We start from the raw sequence: 20912 nt of genomic DNA on the forward strand, positions 1-20912 counted from the left end.
TGATGACAAGGCCAGCTGTTTTCCAACATGGCTTTCCATTAGCAGTCTGTGATGGAATCAAAACAGTGAGCTTAATCGTGGAGAAATTTTTTCTTCTGACAAATAAGAAAGCTGGTAATGCATCCTAGATATGGTATCTTCAGCTGAGATAATGGTTTAATACAACTACGTAAAGTATACAATATAGAGTGGAGGGAAATTGGTACTAGCACTTTCTCTCCTTAGGGTTTGGCCGTCTGACTGGCTGTTAAGGGAAGTTGGTTAGGGCATCATCCTCCATCAGTGATTTCATGTACAGAATGTCGAATTGTATCAGGTAAAATGTGTCTCATTTGTCTTACCTGAATCTAAGAATATCTGCATTGGATATCTCCATCCAGGAAAAGGATAAATATATGTACATGTAGGTCAGACTACTTGTATGGGCTTAGCAGTGAAGTCCGAAAGTAGTTTTTTGGTTTTATTACCAGTGTATGCATACACTTTGAGTCCATAAAAGTTGAATGTATTCTTTTGACTTGAAACTTTCAGAGCTTTGAAAAACAAACAATCATATCATGTACTGGACTATCGAGACCTCCATTGTGTGTAGAGTATTGTATTAGTCAGTATAAAAACATTTTTAGAAAGTCTTATTTACCATACATGTAACTGGCCTTCAAATGGAAGCAAGCTTTCAGATGAGGCAAGGAATTGTAAGACTGAAATCTGTGTCCCTTATTTAACCTCTTTGGAGCAGACTAGCAAAGCTTACTCTTAGATGAAAGTAGATACCGTATCTAGGACGCATTACCAGCTTTCTGAAGAACATCATTGGTATGAATGCCGAGTGGTAATAACAACATTGTGGTTGTTGAGAAAATGACAGCTTGATGTGTAATAGTAAAGAACACATTTATACAACCTATACCTTAAATGAAAGATCAATACTTAAGGTTAAATAAAATATCAAAATTTTCTGTCAGCAGCACTTGTTATTTGAGTATTTAATAGTTAAACATCAAAAGCTTAGAAGTCTCCTTTGCACTGCCATATGAACAGATTTCATACATCATGGTGCTTAGCTTTGCCCAGTAGCCCTTCAGGTCATGGTATTCCAGATACATTTTGACAGACAACAGCCACGGATGTAGGTATGATGTGGCCCTCTAGTACACTCCAAACTCTTCCTTTTAGAGTTGGTTTTCACAGACCTTAAAATTCATGATTATCAAGATATATACATGTATCTACGTATTTAGGTGGAAATGCATGTTAATCATATGGTAAGAGTAAAATCTTAAGCACCTTTGATGTGACAATGAATATTCAAGAAGAGGAATGGAGGTTTTTCATCGGACAACCCTAAAACAAGGCGGGACTTTAAACGTGCCTGGAATTGGTGGATTTTGTAGAAAATGGCGACATTTAAAACCATTTTTCTCTCTTATGAAAACTTCAAAAAATCTGAAAAAATAAAATTCCACACATTTTGTATAGCTCTTTCATTTAAGATATGGTTTGTATAGATGTGTTCTTTCCTTTTAATAGGGACAGATGTGACCCTAAACCATCAAATCATTCTGTACAAAACAGGCATGTACAAAATAGTGAATATTGCCAACGTTTTGTGTAAATTTGTGGAACTGTACCTAAAATCGAAAGTGGTTGATAGTTGGGTGGGGTCAGTGCAAATGGCCCCACTCTTAACTTAATGCCAAGAGGTATGAACTGTTCTGTTGCCTAGCAACAACCTCAGCAGTTGTTCCTGAGTAAGGAGATATAAAGTCATTTTCCTGGTGCAGATTGACTTGAGATGAAGTGTGCACACCATCTGTGAAAGATAACAGTGGAGTGATCATACAAACTATAACTCAGCCCCAACACCATTGGGGCCTTGCATTTGAATGAATAGCATTGATACATGTCTTAATATTTAATGCAACAAAGGCAAGAAATTTGACCTGTCTATGTATGATGATAGAAGTATTTACCTTGTTCCAAGTCAGCTTAACCAGACATGACAAGTATGGGATTTTCATTTCTTGAAAAATTTAGTTATAGAATACTATTAACACCATACTTACTACAAGTGCATTATGAATTGTATATGATCTTCACTCCATAGTCAATTTTCAAACTACACTTTCAGGCATATAGGAGGGGTATTGTTTTATGGTTTCAGTCTCCATCCTTATTTCCCTTTTTTTTTTTTTGGGGGGGGGGGGGGTGTTTTCTTTGGCCAGATCAGAGAAGCCTTTTTGAAATAATAAGGGTCTGAGGCACTGTAGACTTTGCCCAAAACAATGAAGAACTGACCTATATGAAAGTATGAATGTTTTATACACTTGAACTGAATCAGTGATTAGTAAAACTATTGATGACAAAGTGAAGGACATGCAAGATTACATAAGCTGTCGCGTGGATGTAGTTGTTGCTGCATAGTCAAACATAAAAAAACTTGATAGAGGTGACTGTGCAGTCCCTAACAGGGGGAAGCTACGAGCATGAAGAGGAAAATAAGCCACTAATTTACTCAGTGCCACACAATCTTTCCCCATGTACCCTTAACTAAAAACTTATGGTACTGACTTGAAAAAAAAAATCCTCTCTCAAGCTTGAAGTTGTATGGTTTTGCTTATTCCATATCTTTCCCTGACCTGCCAAAAGGCCGCAGCTTGTTATGCAGGCTACTTACACCGCCATCTGGTGGCAATTTGTCAGCCGCATGCTTCGAGGTCTGACCTATTGTTTTCTCCATGGCTTCCTTACCAGGATTGGAAAGAGGGTAGGGGGCTAAAGTAGAACATGTGTTCATTGGTAGGGCTCAGGAAAACTGTGCAAAGGCCGTGCTGGCTTGTTGAGGCTCATTGGTCGGGTGGGAAACATGGGGACAGGGTAAAGTGGAGGTTGGAAAGGGATTGTTGAGCTGTTGTGTATCAAAAAGTCTTTCCACTCAAACTTCTTGCACAGATAATGAGATTGTGCAGACAACACCATGTTATTGGTTTAATGGTAATGTTAGAAGCTATGATATGCTCCATTAGTACTATGTCTTCTATTATCTTAATCATAATGTGTCTCACAGTGTAATGTGTAGGTGACATCAATGCAATACTTATCAGAAAATAAGAATATCTTGTACATGTGCCATGCTAGCCACAATCAGTTAAGCATTTTGCAGAACTGTGGTAAAACAAATTTTTCTATACGACCAATAGATATACTAGAATGGAGTAGAAAAGACCTTTCAAGATATCAAAACCTAGAAGAAGTCCCTTTACGCCAAACTTTATTTTAAAGTGAATTAAGTTAGTTCAACTGTAAGTTTACAGGTTAAAATGGATATAGAATTGATTCAAAGAAATATAGAATAAAGGTGCTGCTTACACTCCAGTTGAGTCAACTATCAGTGCCATGCATATCTTTCCCTTTCAGTTTCTGTAATGACTTGATTCCTCAGGCATCAGTTTTACTTATGCTCATTTGTATTCATTTGATTTTCTGCCAACTGTAACATGTACCAAAATACACTAACATTTACACATATGTAATATCTGATGGTAAATATGGTACCGTTGTAACATTTCAGATTGTACCAACCATCATCCCGGCGTCCAGTTGCATTTGCCCCAAATTCCGACATGGGTCTTACTGATATTGAAATGGCAAATGCTGTTGAATTTGAAGACCCGTACTTTGAAGACCGAACTTTTGAGATGGAGTATGAGGTGAGTACATGTACTTGAAAGTAATTTTTAGGCAAAAAGGCATAAATTGGAAAATTGAATCGTCAGATGGTGAGCCTGAGTGTGGTACACAGCATGCAAGCATGATGTAAAGTAGTAGAATGCTAAATCAGAACTTTACAAAATGTGGCACCCTTGATGATGTGCCCCTGTGTTGATGCACATTATACAAGGAGTTGCTTTGTGGCTGAGTCAGTGTTTTAGACTGCTGATGTAGTTACAGAAGTGCAGCATCAATTGCGTCCCGTTGCAGTTTTGGCTTGTCATTGCAGCAATGTCTACCAATTGTCTTGGTGATTTGAATGAATGTTTGCAAAATTGGGTGCTAATTCTGTTTCAGTGACTCACACTAGGATCAAGGTATTGCTTGATTTTTTGACAGTCAAGTAATGCTGAAAGCTGCAGTAGTTGCAGACTCTGATTGCAGTCCCAAGTCATGTTCTGGTAGCCTGTGTACTATAGGCCTTCTGGTGAATTGTGAATGGGAAAAACACCCATGATGTGCAAACACAGCATGTATGTCCTCATTTTACCACTGAATAAACACAGTGTTAATAGTGTGCTCCCAAATGTGCACCTTTGCACAGATAGCTGTATAAGTGTTCAGACACAGTGTCTAGCAGGGTTCTGTCCAGATAGGCTGTTAATAGTCATTATATTGAGTCAGACTGCAGGCTACATGTTTTTGTTTGTTTTCTTGTAATTCTATCCTTATAAGTTGTTACTAGAACAATAGACCCTCCTGCTATTGGCTTAAAAGCCTGATTATGGATTTAACCAGTGGTTCATGGGTAAACTTGGAAAAGAATAAACTGCCTAAACATGTCTAGGGTAGCAAGAAATTAGCCATGTGCCAGATCCTACAGCTACAGTTTAAGGGTGTGTGTCATGGGATTATAAGGCCAACTGACAGTTTATCAGCTGTCAGGTTTGAAATCCATATATACACCTCTCAAAAGCATATGCAAGAAACGCTGTAAAGTTAGGAAAAGAAATGTTTAGACACTGACAGTAGTAGGTTGAGTTAGCCTGGAAATGGCAGAATGTGGCAGGGACTTGAAATGACACTGATAACACCAGTCAATCAATCCCTTGGCTTGACTTCCTTTTTTTTTCCCCGGCTTTTTTTTTCAACCCAACTACAGGCTTGCAGCCTCAAGTAAGTCTAGCCCCTGACTGATTCTTTAGGCTGAGCTTTGTTTAAGTCTAGTGTTTGTGAAGGACACTGTGAGGATATCTTGATGTCTAGGAGGTACAATTGTTAAGTTTCCCTCCCTTCATCTACCCACTACTCTTTGATGTCAGCAGATCAAAGAAACTGGACATTATTAAAAGCGGAGAAATGAGTTGAGGAATGTCACCCTTCTACCCTTTTTCACATAATGGAAGCTTCTCCACCTTTTGACCTAATGCTTTTGCATCGGATCAAACTGTCATGGCGAAAAGGGTAACTACTATTGAAGATGCTTTGTCACTTAATGAGCACTCTTCAGAAGAGTTTGACAGTTTGGAAAATATCTGAAAGTCTTGCATCGGAACTAATTTTCATGAAGGCGTGTCTTTTGTCTTCATTTTTTGTGTAGATGTACATGTTGAAAGGGAACAACATAATGTATAGGCTGTAAAGGAACAATACAATCTACACATACATTTGTAGATAATCATAGGCTGCTGTTGAATGAGAGATAGGAATTTGCAGGAGATACTGTCTGTAGAGAGAATATTAGGAAAACGTAATTAACTTTGCAGTGAAACACAAATAAGTATGCTACTTAGTTTCCAGTACCTTTACCATTAGAAAGTTAGTATTTGAAAGAAATATAACTCTTATCCACTTGATTTTCAGTCTTGAATAAATATTTATTTGCTTCAAATACAGCTCATGAGTGTGTTATCTTGGATTTACTACATGCAGAAAGTGTGTACATGTAATCAAGGTTGTCTGTGAATCAGACACCAAGACCTCTGTATTTTACCTAAAATTTAGCACTTTTTATGACACATTTTACTTGATTCTGATTGATTCATCAAACCTATAGAGCCACTGAAGATGTATTTTGATGTATTTTGAAGTTTGATTAATTTTTAATCAGAAAAACTGAAGTGTTGGCATCAACAGTATTATTTTAATGCCTTTATGTAACTGCATTTTTACATATCAGATATACTAGAATTATTGTTCAAGGATTACCAAACGTCTGGTATATTTAACTCCATGTACTCCCAAGAAAACATTAGAGAATACACCTGAAATAGAGTACATGACATGCACATGTATGGTAATAATCATGACCTGTGATATACATGTATATAGTAATAGGCAAGATTCATGATATAGATATGAATCCTAAGTAATGGGATGTGTACGGTTAAGATGTGTACAAGTGATAGTGCTTACAGGGAGATGATAAAAAGTGTCCTGTCTGTATGGTGTATGAGGGCATCCAATTTCTCACTTCACTGAACCTCAGTGTACAATGTTCTTGTCGCTATCTATAATGTTTCTTGTAGACCACACTCCCCCTCCCCTTATCACCCCAACACCGTCCTTAAAGCAATTGCAAATTGCAACAGTTGTTCACGATTTGGTCTCATATCAGCATCTCACTGTGACAGATGAGAGGAGCCCATTCTACGAAGAGAAATTAATTATTGATTTCTTGTCTGTGCCGCACGGCCAAGGAGCAATCTTTGGTACTTCCGCGGCGTAATAATTATCCTATGGTTGCAAAGCGCGGCGGGGGCAACAGCGATTTCATTTCAGTTGGCTTGACATCAGCGTGTCACGGCAAAACTCGCCGCGGGTGGACGGCTACAGTGCTCGCTTACATAAAGCCACACAGCAATGTTGATTGATTTCTGTTGCAATGTAGAAAAAAAAAATACATCACAAAATCACAGAACATCAGGTAAATGCAAAGCCACACCATCCAAGTCCCCTTCTCCCAATCACCACTAACCCACTTTTCCATTGCAAAGTTTTTTCGATCTAAAAACAATGCTTGTGAGTAAAAGCATCTTTCGATAGACTTCATTTCAAGCCTCTCAATGCTGACATATTGACGAGCATTGGCTCATATCCCACGATGCCCCACTTCAGCTCTTCCGGGTTTTCAATAACCAATTGCGATAATGATCCCGGAGGTCTGGCCCATTGACAATTTTACTCCTTGAAAATTGCACATCCCTTCAACTCTCTGGGTGCCTAACATCAGAGGGGTGGTCGATCACAAATGTCGAACATGACACTGTCAGATTGACGATGGGTTAATAGGGGTTTGCTCTCTTCCAGTATGCAGGCTCCCAGTTAGTCTGCTTATACCACGTCTCTAAATAGTAGGTAAAAATAGGACTGTCAGTTTCTGTCTGATGGGATCCTTTAGTGGGTTTTTTGAATCTGTTTGAGATTAAAATTTAGGATTTTGGGATACGATCCTAATATTTTAATTCAGGGAAGTGTACCATCTATTTTGTGTTGACATGATGTTCGATTGTAAATTATATATAAGCCCACTGAAGATTAGGTCATTTTCAGCCACAGATGTGTTCTCTGTAAACGGGTCAAGCTGCTGCATTGTGAATATACATGTATAATATTCCTTTAGTTTGAATAATGCCGCTGATAAATCATGGTGTGCAACATTGATCAATTAATGGCCCCATTTTTCGCATTCCACTTGGCTGGCACACACATGTCGCCTTTATACATGCTGCAACCAAGGGCACCTGGCCAATGTTGCTATGACAACAAGCTGTTATTGACACCCGTCAATCAATGCCAGGTGTAAGGAAGATCAAAAGTTTTGTCCCCTCTCTAAGCAAAATAATATTTCTCAGTATTGTCTGATGATTTACCAAGACTACGCACAGATCTATTATAAATGAGCTGACAAAATTTTTACAGCTGGAGAAAGTAAACTATTGATTTCTTGACTGAAACTCAGAAAGATGAGGAAATGATGACTGAAGCTACAACTGCTCTTTGATGTGGCACATACATGTACATAGAACGTAGGCACTGTGTAACGACCAGAAGATGAGTTTAACCATGTTCGATACCTTATGCCATCATGTAGGGCAAGTAGTCATAGTTCCGTACAAGATGCCATACTGACTCTTTGTTGCTACATGAGCATGCAAGCACCCACTTGGCTACTAGATATATGTATGGTATGTGAATTAGGATTTACTATCTCCTCTAAATTCCCTATACTGGTTGTGCAGAGTATGCCATTGAGGTGTTTTGGGATTACAGCATTAAAGGACTGAAAGCTTTCCTATTGGGTTACACGTGGATGTATGTTAAGGATTCTTGTCAAGTATTGGGTTCATGAGTTTGTTGAAAGACAGAGGAATTATGGCTGGGGGGACAGCAGAAGGGGATGAGAGAGAGACTGGGGAGCGGGTAGTGACTAGCATCAATTTATTCCCTTCGAAATTGCTGTCAATCTCCCTTCCTATGACTAATGTAAGATCAACCCCTTGTTATTATCCAGGGAATTGATTCCAAACTTTCTCGCATCGTCTCCGCCAAATTCCACTGTTTGACCGGTGAGGGAGAGAAAAGCGCTCCTGAGGCTCAATCAGAGAGGAGATTTCTCGCGCTTGATACGTCCAATGATTAGGGGTTTAAGCCTCGTCTCCCAACGAAGGCTTGTGGATTGATTTCTGGGATTTGGTTTTATGTCGCGTTCCTTGACATCTTGAGATTTCTTTTTCTCCAAAATAATCCCCCTGTCTGAGCTGTGCGCTCTTAAAGAATGCTGATCGGTGCCCTCTCTCTGTCACTTGCTCTCACACTCTTTCCCCACCCTTGCCACTCTTACGATCAATTTGATATGTTATGGAATCTACTTTTTTCTTTGTTTTATTATTCTCGATCCTAAATCCCATTATTGTAGTGTTTTATTCTAGATGATGCAGTATGCTTCTACTACACCTATTATATTTTCCATGAAGTCTTGCAGCCTTCATAAATAGCCAGAAATGACAGCCTTCATTTCTTTTCCCTTCCTTGCTCGCCGCTGCCTACTCTCACCCTCACTCCTCTCCTAAGATTACCCTTATAGACAAATTTTACGCTTGAGAAATATTACAGAAGCTAAGTCTTCCGTAGCCACTCTCTTTTAAGGGTGAGATTGTTTGCCGACCCTTGCAGAGTGCGCCTGGCTGGCTTGAGTAAATTCCTGAGCACAAGCTCTTTGCATTTTTCGGCTTCGCAGATATCGAGAGATTTTTCAGCTGGGCTCTTAACAAATAGACGTTGAGTCAGTGTTCAAAGAGGCAGAGATAATAGGCCGTAATACCCCTTAAGCTGGCACCCTCAGGGGTTCCCTCAGTGTGAAAAGAATAGGGCCTCGGCTTCCTGCGAAGCTTGTCGCAAAAGGCTGCTAAGGACTTATGTTGTTGAATGTATGTTTGTATGGAATACCCATGTAGTATTATTATAAGGTCATTGATCATGCATCATTATGCGATTGCTGAAGCACATGCAGTCTACGTCTTTTTTGGGGAGGCTCTTCAATGAAAGTGTTCATCAAATCAATGAGACTAGAGCAGTGCTGTGTAAATTAACGTAGACTTGTTAACTGAACCATTCACTCTCTGCTTCCCACCTCTCGTCTATCTCTCTCTCTCTTTCTCCGTTCCCCCATATCTATCTTGCTTGTCGCAAATCTACACTAAATGCCGATTTTGGATGCGATAAAAGCATTATGCCATTTTTATCAGCTCAATTTGGATCAATCACAGCCAAACCCGACACTAGCAAATAGCATAGTGTGAGTTACATTGAGTGTATCTGGTTACAGCAAAATAAACAGTTTAGAAATTCTCTTCCATGGAGCAGTAATGGACTGGGAATTGATCGGTTTTTATTGCGATCAAATTGGATGTAGTAGTATGGCTGGATTTCGATTGGATGGCAGCCGCCTGATTGGTTCTTCATACAAGAGTGGCAGTTTTCCATTGCAGCACAGTTATCTTTTTTTTTCTTTTTTTTTCTCTCAGAGAGTGAGCCAGCCAGCGAACGAAACACTCATAGTATCGATTGGAGCCCATTAGAGGAGAAAAATCTATAGAGATTTGTAGAGTACTTGTGCAGGACTATGATTGTGATCCAGGCTGACCAAAGCAGTTGTAAGATCACGCACCCCAACCTCTGATAACCAATGCAGCCTTTCATTGCCTCGTCACGATGTCCACTCTTAACGGAGTGGTCAAAACTGAAGCATTAGAAAAACAAAAAGCATTTTTGATACAAGTCCCTCAACAGAACTTTCTGCTGTTGGAAGGTACTACGTCATGTACCTTTGTACCAGATTTTAGCAAAATTTTATGTGGAGTAAACAGATGGAAAAGATGCTCTATTTCACCCCTGTCATTATATAATCAGTCCATTTATTTTATAGTTATTGCATTAGACTGTAAACATATACAGGTACATGTATAGTAATAATCTGTAAAAAATCTAGTTACACTGAAGATGTGGTCACAACAGTGTTTGGTGCTAAATCATGTGACACAGCCGAAATCTGCGGATTACTTAACTACTGATAACATTCAGTTTACTCGTGGAGATTCATGTAAAAGTGACTTCTTTGTGAGATATGACTACTTACATGTATTTGAATTTAACAAAATTTAACTCGTATTTAAATTTCTGTCCCATGACAAACATGTGAAGTGGGATGGTGTAAAGTACCTAGCCATTGACAGTCCAGGCTGTGTGGTTCACCAATATTTGGATTGTTTGGAAAGGCTGTGAGAAGACAGTATGGAACAGAGGATGGAGGTGTTGTATTATCTCGTTATGACTCATCACCTGTACTCACCTGACTCGTTAGCTGATTAATTCATGGATATTAGCCCCCTGAGCACTTAAAAGAGCTTTAATGACTCTAGGGTGGGTGAGGTGGGAATGGGGGTGATGCTGGGGGCTTAGTCAGACATTATATTTAACGAGATCTATAATGGTAATCTAGCCTTAGTATAGTGTTGTCACTGCATGACATTATTTGAGCACAGTGTTGGACAAGTGATAGAACAGTGATGTATTATGGTAAATTTATTTTGTGAAATGAACTGGTGTAAGTCTTGTAGTTTCAGGTATCAATTATTCATTAACATGTGCAGCTGCCCACTTTGATGCTAATGTGTGATTCGTATGCAAAGTTAATGGTGCTTTTTCACAGTGTACAGTTATAAGTAAATGGACTATTTTTTTGATATCATACATAATTTGTACCCAAGGATATGTCCAGTCCAACATTTTTCAACCAGTGCATACCCTTCTCTTTTCAATAATTTGTCCGTCTTGCTTGTCCTTTGCATGGCCTCTGGGTGTGAAAAGAATAGGGCCTTGACTTCCTTTGGGCAACAGATTGAAAACGCTCTTTTCCGGTTCTTGGGAGGGGGGCAAACGGATCGGCGATTCTTTAAGGCCGCTTTCCGGCTCCACTGCACGAATTGATTAATCACCCGTTAAATATTGCAGCATCGCAATTTGTATGCATTGGCATTCGCAGTGTCCGACCCACGTTTCAATAACTGGCTCTTTGTGTGATCCGACAGGATGGTTTTAATAAATAATAGACTGGTTGATTGCTTGATGGCTGAATGAAGGCAAGGGATCAGTGCTCACTGAAACTGGAGCCTGAAGACACTCGCCACGTCACCACATAGCAATCGGATTACCTCCCTTGTCATTCACTGGCGTCTTTATGCCACCTCTGGCCAATGACCTCACTCGTTTTGTGACCTCGTCTGCACACACTTTTCTATTCCACTAACATTGAGCTTGTCAGTGTCATGTTAACATAATGACCATACTCCAGCTCCCACAATTCTAATTTTATCTCCAGACCTCTGAACTAAACAGCCCATGAAATATAAGGTGGCAATGATTTTGGCAATTTTCGCATGCAGAATCGGATTGAAAAATTGTCACTGTTTTACAGGTCATTTTTTTGGCCGACTGCTGCCAGTGTTATTTCTGTGACATAAACTCTGGTGATAAGACTTTGGCCCCCATTAAAATATTGCAGAGATGATGCTGATTTATTAGTGTATGTTCCCCAAGGAGAAAGGATTATAGCTTGAACTGTGTAAGCAAACTACTCTTAAGTCTGGGCTCAGCAGCCTGGCTTTTCTATCCCTTAAATAAAGGTACATGTATTGCTATTTATGTATGCTTTGTGTGCTTTCACTGGCTCGTTGTACATCCTTAACCACACCCCAACATACTGTCCAGGGCTGAAACACCTGCTTCCTGACCCTCACATGTTCAAAAGGGATCAAAATAAAGGCTGTAATAGCAGGAGGCAAAATTAAATTATCATGATTAGAATGCCTGCTTGCATGACTCCTGACCATCCCTGTTACAGGTACTTGTATTTTGTTCAATCCTACATCATGGCCTTCACTTGTTGATAAATAATCTTGTGGCTTGTCAAGACTACTGACAGATGTTTATTTAGATTGTGTTTGACTAATAGGCAATGCTGGTTGGTTTGGTTCCAAGGCATCTTATTTGCTCACCAGATAATTTACCAAATAACTTGATTTTCTTTGTTGCTCTGCTTTTGCCTGTGTGGCATGAAAGTTGTACATTTGAATTGAAAAATTGGTTCGTAAATAATAGCCACCTCTTTGTTCTGTGTGTTTTAGGAAGTAACACTCCAGCGCACCACCAGTGAGGAAAAACTCGGCCTGACATTATGTTATGGATCAGCAGAAGATGAAGTTACAGATATATTTATCAGTGAGGTAAGTCTTGATTCCGCGTAAAAATGTAGCAAATGTGACCTGCTGCAGAACAGTTCACCAGATTCTGTACAACTCTTCTTGTTTTTGACTGATGGAAGTAAGCAGGGAGCACTTGGTAGTATATTCTATGTTTTAAGCATAGTATGTAATTGACTGTTGAAGGCTATGCAAAGGGTGTGCCCAAAAAGGGAGATTTAAACCCTTTCTCATGTGTTTTGCTCAACAGTTTTAAGTTTATTTTGAAAGCCAAGCTTGTAGATGAAAAGAATTTAGCTAAAGACTAGGGAAGGGGTGAAAAGTCAGTTGTTGGATCTATTAAGACAGGGCTGGTTGGCATGTTTATCTAGTTGGCAAGAGGGATCAGACAAGGTTGCCTTTTTGCACCCTGACTGTTGACAAGTGCGCTGAATAAAGATAGCAAATCAGCTATTATTATCAAACCCACAGAGGCTGAATGTGAGATGTTTGACCCCAGACACCAGCTTTCCTAGCATTCTTAATCTGCTGTGGGAATTACTTAATACATGCACCACAAGGACCCTTGTGAAAATGACCTTGTGATAATGTCCATTGACTGCCTGTTTTATGACCACTAATGGGCCGTATAATACTATAGGTGCATTGTACAGGACATCTGACTATAACCTCCAGTAGGTTTTAATGGACCAAGAAACTGAGTCATTCACTGCATGGTGACCTGATAAACCCATTACCTCCCATGCTGTTGATCAGCTCTGACATCAAGCATTTGGTTCACATTTATGAAAGTACAGGGGAAGGCAAAGCTATGGAGAAGGAACATTATTGGTAAAGCTTTTTTTAGCAGTTGGAAAATAATATGTTTTCTCACTAAATGTACAGTTTTGTAGCAAGTAAACTTCATGGTTTAACTGCTTTTTCCCTTTTGAGCAGATTCCATCATTTTCCTGTCAAAGAAATTATTTTTAGCTAAAGCTGACACCTATGTCAAAAGAGTAGCTTTTTTAGAATGTGTTCACAGTGATGGTTTTTCATAGCCATGTATATGAGTGTATGAACATATAAAAAATAAAGTCTAATAAACCACCAGATAAAGAATGTGATAAATCACAATCCACACTCACACAAATAATACCTTTTGATTGTCCTTAATCAATGATTTCCCATGAAAAAAAAGTAACAGGATGTGATAAGCAAAAAATGTCAGACTTGATGTGATTGACAGTTGCAAGTTATAGACACATCAACATGTTTAACCTGAATTATGGGACAACCACTGACAGACAGTTGACAGGAGCTCAAGATAAATTAAGGTGAAACAGTGACTGAAGGTTTAACTTCAAAAGAAGACCTCTGTCATAAATATGTGTATATTTGCAAGAGTGATATTTTTAATTAATGTAAATATTACTGAAATATACTGTACTTGCAAAGAAACGCAGATTATACATGTAATGTATATGTAAATGTGTCTGTGTTCCTTTGTTTTATAGATTGAGCCTTCAAGTATAGCTGCCCTTGATGGCCGCATTAAAGAAGGTGACCAAATTTTACAGGTATGTTCAGATATTTTTTATCATGATTGAAAACCCCTGCCTTTTCCCTTTTCTGGAAATATGAACATTGTTTAGAACCCTGAGCCCTTTTTCTCCTATAACCACAGCAAATTTCTGTTTGTACACTGTATGTTAAATCAATAGGTTCAGTGTATATGGTTTGTTTCATCATGGTTTGTTTCAATACTTGCTACAAATGAATTAATTTTGCTTTTTGTGTCAGTTATGCACTCCAAAGTCTCTAAAGTTTGTGCGTGTCACTTACTTCACTTGTATGGTTAATGGGTAGTTCAGACTTTGACTCATTTTTTGATGTATGTTTGATTTTTTTATATTTGCATTTTCCAGATTAACAATGTGGATGTGCATAACCGTGAGGAAGCCATAGCATTGTTTTCTGATGCCCAGCCTGATATTACCTTGTTGGTAGCAAGACCTCAACTCCAGGTGAGAACAGCTCATGTCAACAGACACCATTTGGTGTATTGTTGAACATTCTCTATTTTGTATTTAACTTATATTGTTTCCAAAATTCTGAAAGACTCCGTCTGGATCATAAAAGTCCTTGGAAACCATGACATGTTACTGTAGATATATTAATAGATGGTTTTGAAGATATTACCTGTATGTAAATGTATGTGCATTGCTGTTTGAAGGAACACGTGGTACATGTAATCTCCACCAGCCAAGTCTTGATCTTGATCAGGGACATGCCCGCAGAACTGTAGAAATTAACCAAAAGTCAGTTGATGTGGTTATATCAATGGCAAGTACATGTAGCAGTTGTTATGAGGAATTGTGAGCTACCTGCACCTAGTGATGAGGAATTGTTGATTGCCCAGTAGGAGCTATAAGCATGTGTTCTTATGATTCCTATGTGGCAGAAATGCAGGAAGATAGACATGCAGGCTTTAAATTTTGCCAATAATTAAGACATTGCCTTTAGTGTAAGTGGTGCGTCATTCATCATATTGACATCCACACGTGGAACTGCCATATGGAAAACACTTGAGCTCCACTATTTCAAGTTTAGCAAACAGGTCACAGTCACAATATGAGGAAAGATTATCAAACATGTCGGATGTTTTTCCTGGCACCTCTTGAGATTGAAACCTCAGGTAAATACCCTTACTAGCTAAGAGCTACATGCAGAGCAAGTAGCCTCTGACTTTTTGCACGACTAGTACATATAGCAGAAGTATTTGTCAGGTTATAAATATGAATTTGAAATAGATCGGTAAAGGATTAGGTGAGTGGTGTGTCTCAATGAAAATACTGCAGTGGAAATAGGCAGTTTGTATGGTTTGTTTGGTCAGTTGGCTGAAGGTGTGCAAACAGCTGCAAAGACACCCCATATCCACCTAGCCGCACCTCTAAAGGGAAACGTACAAAAAGAAGAAAAAAACATAAATTCTTGTAATAGATAAAGTTTTGGAAGTTACAGCTGCAATGGCAGGACTCCAAAGTCCTATAATGTCTATGAAGAACCCATGGGAAAAAAAAAAAAAACACCCAGTAGATAATGTTTTGGAGCTTCGGGTTGTTTTTTCCCACCCTCTCATTACTGACTTACCTTCTCCCTCACACTTGCCAACCTCCTGCCCCTACCTCCTACCAGTCACACCAGAGGCACATCCTATCGCATTTCCTCCAGCCAGATGGCACTGGTGCCCATCGCAGCCCTCTTTTTGCCTCTCAGACATGCATGTGTGGCAGATAGGCCAGCCTCCATGTTCATATACATCTGGATTCTCACTGCCAGCACACCTACGTCCATATGTATGTGTATGTTGTAGGTTGTGAGCCACACACCGTTATTCTGTTGCTATAACTAGGTTTGTTCTGTTCTTATGTTACTCTGTCTTCCAAACAGAAACAACATACCATTATACTGATTAGCCCAGTGAAGTGCTCCATACAGTCCCACTACATGTACCTACAGCATCAATAACAAGAGTTATATACATGCAATACTGCTTCAGTCCTGAAACAGCCTCAAACCTATAATCTATACTTGTGGTTATGAAGACCTGATAAAATGAAAACCTTGTTATGCCATTTGGATGAAAGGTCACACTTTATTGCCAGAGTGTACTGAGTCTTGGAGCTGACCAGTTTATATTGTAGGAAAATCTTCAGGTGGCGTCATTTTACTCTGATTGTGTGAATTGAGGTTACCATATTAGAAACTGACTGGCACATTCTTTGTATTTGAAAATCATTGATTATTATTATTTTAATTGAAAATTGCATTGCTCTATGAATATCTAGCTTAGTGTAAGCTTTACCCAACCAGAGTCACTGAGTAATTTGTTTGAAAGTTAAACATATAACAGTATAAGCAGCATAGATGTATAATATACTATGTACATATCACTAAACTGGTTAAATTCTTTAATTGTGATTGATTGGTTTATATAATGGCAAAACAGCACTGTATACCCACAAGGCTTGGGGATCATACCCTCCTGTTCCCATCTGTTCTATGGCAGCAAGAGCCTGGCCATGCCATGCTTCATTTCAGAATCCACCACATGTGCATGTGTCTTGTATTGCATGGGTGAGCCCAGATGAAGCGCATTGATAATAACAAGTTTAATGTGTATTATTTACACTACAAAACATTACTAGCTGGTTTGATAAAAACTTCTTGATAAGGAATAATATATAATAGTATGTGTGTTCTAACCCATCAGTGATGTGAATTTGACCTTGAGAGTTGATTTACATGTACATGAAGGTCTTGCTTTGATGGATCTTGATGTTCTCTTGTTTGAGATATCAGTTTTCAAAAAAATGGATAATGTATAGAAAAAAGATATGGAGGGCTGAATTTCTTTAAATCATTAAATTGCAGGATTTGGTTTATCCAAAGTTACTTTGGGCAGCAGTTAAATAGCCATATTGCAGGCTAGAAGGACAGCAATGGCAATTAATTTTTTATGCATTTCCAACTAGTTTTGAAACCATTATTGTTGTAAGGGCAGGAGAAAACATGACTCTCTCCCTTGATAGCCTGTATGTATCTGTGGAGCAATATGATATGACTTACAAATATCCAAAAGTACCCTTTTTCATTCACAACTTTTTAAATATAGGAAATATATTTTGTTGGTGAGCATTCTTCAACATCCGCTACATATAGTGTATTGTGTCAAAATCTGCAGGAATTTTCTCTTTGTGTATATTGATGAAAATAACTATCAGGTATTCATTTAGCCTGATAATATGCAGTGCCATGTGTACACTGTGCATTGTTTAAGGCCACCCTCAGCATACAGTTGTCCCTTACTGCCTTGGGCGTCTCCTAAGGCTCTGTTGTAATATTTGCTCTAGTAGCCTATGTGTGTAAGAAGTTGGGCAATGTTTGTTTGATTATGCCGGAGGTGATTCCCTAACTTCTTAAAAGTTTCCACATGTGCAGTAAACAAATGCAAGGCTTTGTGGTAACTCATTTGGGTTAGCATAAATCTATTTTGTGTAACATGGCGGCAAACAGGTTTAGTCATTGACCGTAACATTGCATCGGTGTTTCTTTGCTCACCGGGAGCAGGGTATTGTGGACAGGGTCAGAGTGTATTAATTCAGACTTATAGCCAACTCATGTGCCAGCAGAGAAGTCAGACGGTGTAATCACTTTCCCCCAAGCTCTAAACCCGCACTCGGCTCAAGTTTAATTAGAGTTTGACAGGCAACTGAGGGACTAGGAATTTGACCAATTTTCTCTGTGTCAGGAATGAGGGATTAAGCTTAAGCCACAAGACCGGGTGCCAACAATGGGGATCAAAGAGATGAACAATTAGTGAGATTAGGCTTCAAAATTGCCCCTACTGGCTAAGTATCTGTGGAAATAAATCCTTGCTTCCCCAATCCCACCCCACCCCCCTCTGTAGGGCTCTCCTCTTCCTCTCCTCCCCATAAATAAATCCTGTTAATCGTGCTCATTTCGGCTGCTGACAGTCCCCTAAAACCCCAGATTCTGTAGTTTTCTTGTTGTTTGTCTGAGCATCTAGCATTCATCTGATCACCCCAGTCCTATAGATAGCAGTTCAAACCTGCATCTTGGCTACTCCACTTGCCTTTCACAGAACTGTGGCATTTGCCCAATCCTTTAGTAGTAGTTTTTAGGTGTATTTATGTATGTAATCGTTCAGTGGACAAATAAAAGCCATTGCTGGCCAAATCCTAGGAAAGGTATTGCCACAAACTGGCTCAAGGCTTCATCAACTTTTTATGTTTGCCAGTGGAGAATGAGACTATTCACAATGACATCATTACTGGATCATCACCCGGGATTATCCCCACCCCCAAGACAGGGTGGCAAATTAAGTCAGAGGTCATCATGCTCAGTACCTTTGGCTGCTTCACAGGGTTTATGTCCTCTGTCTCAAATGATTACCTCTTTTGGATTCATTTCACCAGACAAAGATTTGGGTAATATATCATGATGATGAAATGGTTACCAAGTCCAAATAATATCATCAGATTTAAATATTTGTTATCCAGCTAGGAATTTGGGGTGTTGTATGAATTGGCCTTGGCAATATTAAAACACTGGTGACATTACCGGCTATTTCTGGTTTTGCGTACAATCACTCTTAAGACATTTCTCAGCTCATGGTTAAAACATTTCAGCTCTACTTTTATTTAACTTGTTAAAAGGAGTTTGTGAGTAAGTATGAAGGCTTAAATGAGTTGTCGCGGTGATGTATAAAGGGCCAGTGATAGATAGCATATATATGAATAAAACTAGAAGACAATGAATGAATGAATGAAAGACTGTTTAACTAAATGAGTAAGGAATATTGGGAATATAGATATATATGTATTGGAAAAAGTGTACGACATTTGTGGTCATATTTAACAAAGATTGTTTGATAAAATGCGGATTATTGATTTAATCAGTGATAAATGGAATATTATTGGTGAATTTCAAGACACAAGTGTGTAGGTGGCATTTTATGTCCAACACTTTGAAATCACATTACAAGGAAATGAAAGTCAGCACTGTGGAAGTAAATGTAGAAGACATCCTATATAAAATGCAAAAATCAGATCCACTGGTTCCATAGAAAGGCCAGTATGTGAATGTTGTGATTTGTGGCAGCATGAGAATTTTCCCTACACAGGACGTCAAGTATGTAGTGCATGCACATGTGGGCGGAGTTTTGTACTGGCCTCCAGACTTAAGATGGATGCTCTAGGAACATAGATAAGGGACATCACCTAGGCAATCCATGAAGCCTTAAGGCTACAGTACAGGTATAAAACTCACATCAGCCACCAGGACCTTGTGGTTTCCAAGTCCGACTTCATAAGAGCCCAGGACACACATGGAAACAACTTACGTATTTTTGTCTATGTTACAAGCTGCTGGCTGTATGATGCTATAAAAAAGCCCTGCAGTATATCAAATTTACTAGCTATCTGTCAAGTTGGGCTGGGGCCCAGCCATGATTTATGGCACCCGCTGGGATATTTTTATCTATGTGTTAGAAAAAAAATCTTGGCCTAAGATGGGATTAGAGGCTTGAGCATGGACAGGGGCATTGATAGACGCACACAAGCAACCTTAATCTCTAAATGTCAAGAGACCCAGCCTTTCAACAGGTGAAGGGTACAATCTGCTGGGGTACCCCAAAGACAGAGTGGAATTCTCCTGTGACCTCTGGCTCCTATTCATTTCATTCACTTTGAATTGAATGTTTATCCCTGAGTGGGAAACATGAAATGAGAGGGTTTGGTTGATTACATGTACCTCTAGGTATTTGTGCATTCCAATACAAGGACATTCATATTGTAATAGTTACAGTCTATTACAAACTTATTTTCTTTTTCCCTGTACAGACAAAACTAGAAACTATACTCTGAAGTTTAAATATATTTCTGTTGAGATTCTGTTTTTTTTTCTGTTGAAAATAATAAAATTAAGTTTACTGCAATGCCATACACTATTCTAAGCCTTTAAATGCTGCAAATTTTTCATTTTAAGTGAAAAAAAAAGTAAATTTTAATGCATACATGTGGTATACATTGGGATGTAGACTTGCAACCAAATACCTTGATTCGAACTATAAAGCTAAAGAAACTCAACAGTCCTTCATCTGGGTGTTACTTATGGATTGAGGAATTACATGTATCTGTTTTATTTAAGTATATCAAATTTAGTGCTGTGCTCATTCTTGTATGTATATTTCTTCACGCTGTCATGTACTTTTTCTTTTTACCAGTTGGATGACGGATTCATGGATGAACATAATGAACTTTTGGATGATCCCAGAGTTGAGCTTTTGGAACAACATCACCATAGCAACATGGCCTTTACAGCAAGCATTTTACGACAGGTAGGTTGTCTGTGATGGTGTTCGTCCAGATCAATAAAGTTTCCTGTACTTTCTTAGAATTCTGTGGTGGTTTTATGGGACTTCTGGCATAGGCTTCACCATGTAACATTATATTATGCCCTTTAATGATAGCATTTGATAACATTTCCTGTACACATCATTTGATGGCTACACTTTTATGATTTTGCCTTCAAAGAAAAAAAAAAGTAAAATCATATATATGTATCCATTCAAGGATAGAAATTCTGAAAACTGATATCTTGACCTTCAAAAATGTATTCTGCCTTTAATATCACTGGCTACTGTAAAACTTTTATGATCAAATTATCCTATGTTTTGTTGTTGTACAAATACTAATTAACATGGGCTTCATCTCATCACATGGTGTGAGTCAGTAAACATCTTGGTTCGAGTTCATATTGGTTTGATTGTTGAAGAAAAGGATAAAATTGAACATGTAGAAAATGTGATCTGTAAATTTGTGCAACAGCAACATTCAAGTTTTTTGTCAGGAAAAAGATTAATATAATGAAGTCATT

General features: G+C 38.7%; 1 protein-coding gene across 4 annotated transcripts in view; it reads left to right on the forward strand.

Annotated features, from left to right (window-relative positions):
• Positions 1 to 20912, forward strand: part of LOC135470304 (E3 ubiquitin-protein ligase PDZRN3-like) — a 54094-nt gene that overhangs the window by 24631 nt on the left and 8551 nt on the right. For 3 of the 4 annotated variants that reach the window (XM_064749159.1, XM_064749161.1, XM_064749160.1), the window contains exons 3-7: positions 3572 to 3710; positions 12396 to 12494; positions 13967 to 14029; positions 14378 to 14476; positions 20260 to 20373. In XM_064749159.1, coding sequence (XP_064605229.1) covers positions 3572 to 3710; positions 12396 to 12494; positions 13967 to 14029; positions 14378 to 14476; positions 20260 to 20373 — 514 coding nt within the window. Of the gene's footprint in view, positions 1 to 2278; positions 2309 to 3571; positions 3711 to 12395; positions 12495 to 13966; positions 14030 to 14377; positions 14477 to 20259; positions 20374 to 20912 lie in introns of those variants that run through there. The other variant, XM_064749162.1, reaches the window with a different exon arrangement.

Source organism: Liolophura sinensis, chromosome 7 (genome assembly GCF_032854445.1).
Source record: "Liolophura sinensis isolate JHLJ2023 chromosome 7, CUHK_Ljap_v2, whole genome shotgun sequence".
Taxonomy (NCBI): Eukaryota; Metazoa; Mollusca; class Polyplacophora; order Chitonida; family Chitonidae; genus Liolophura; species Liolophura sinensis.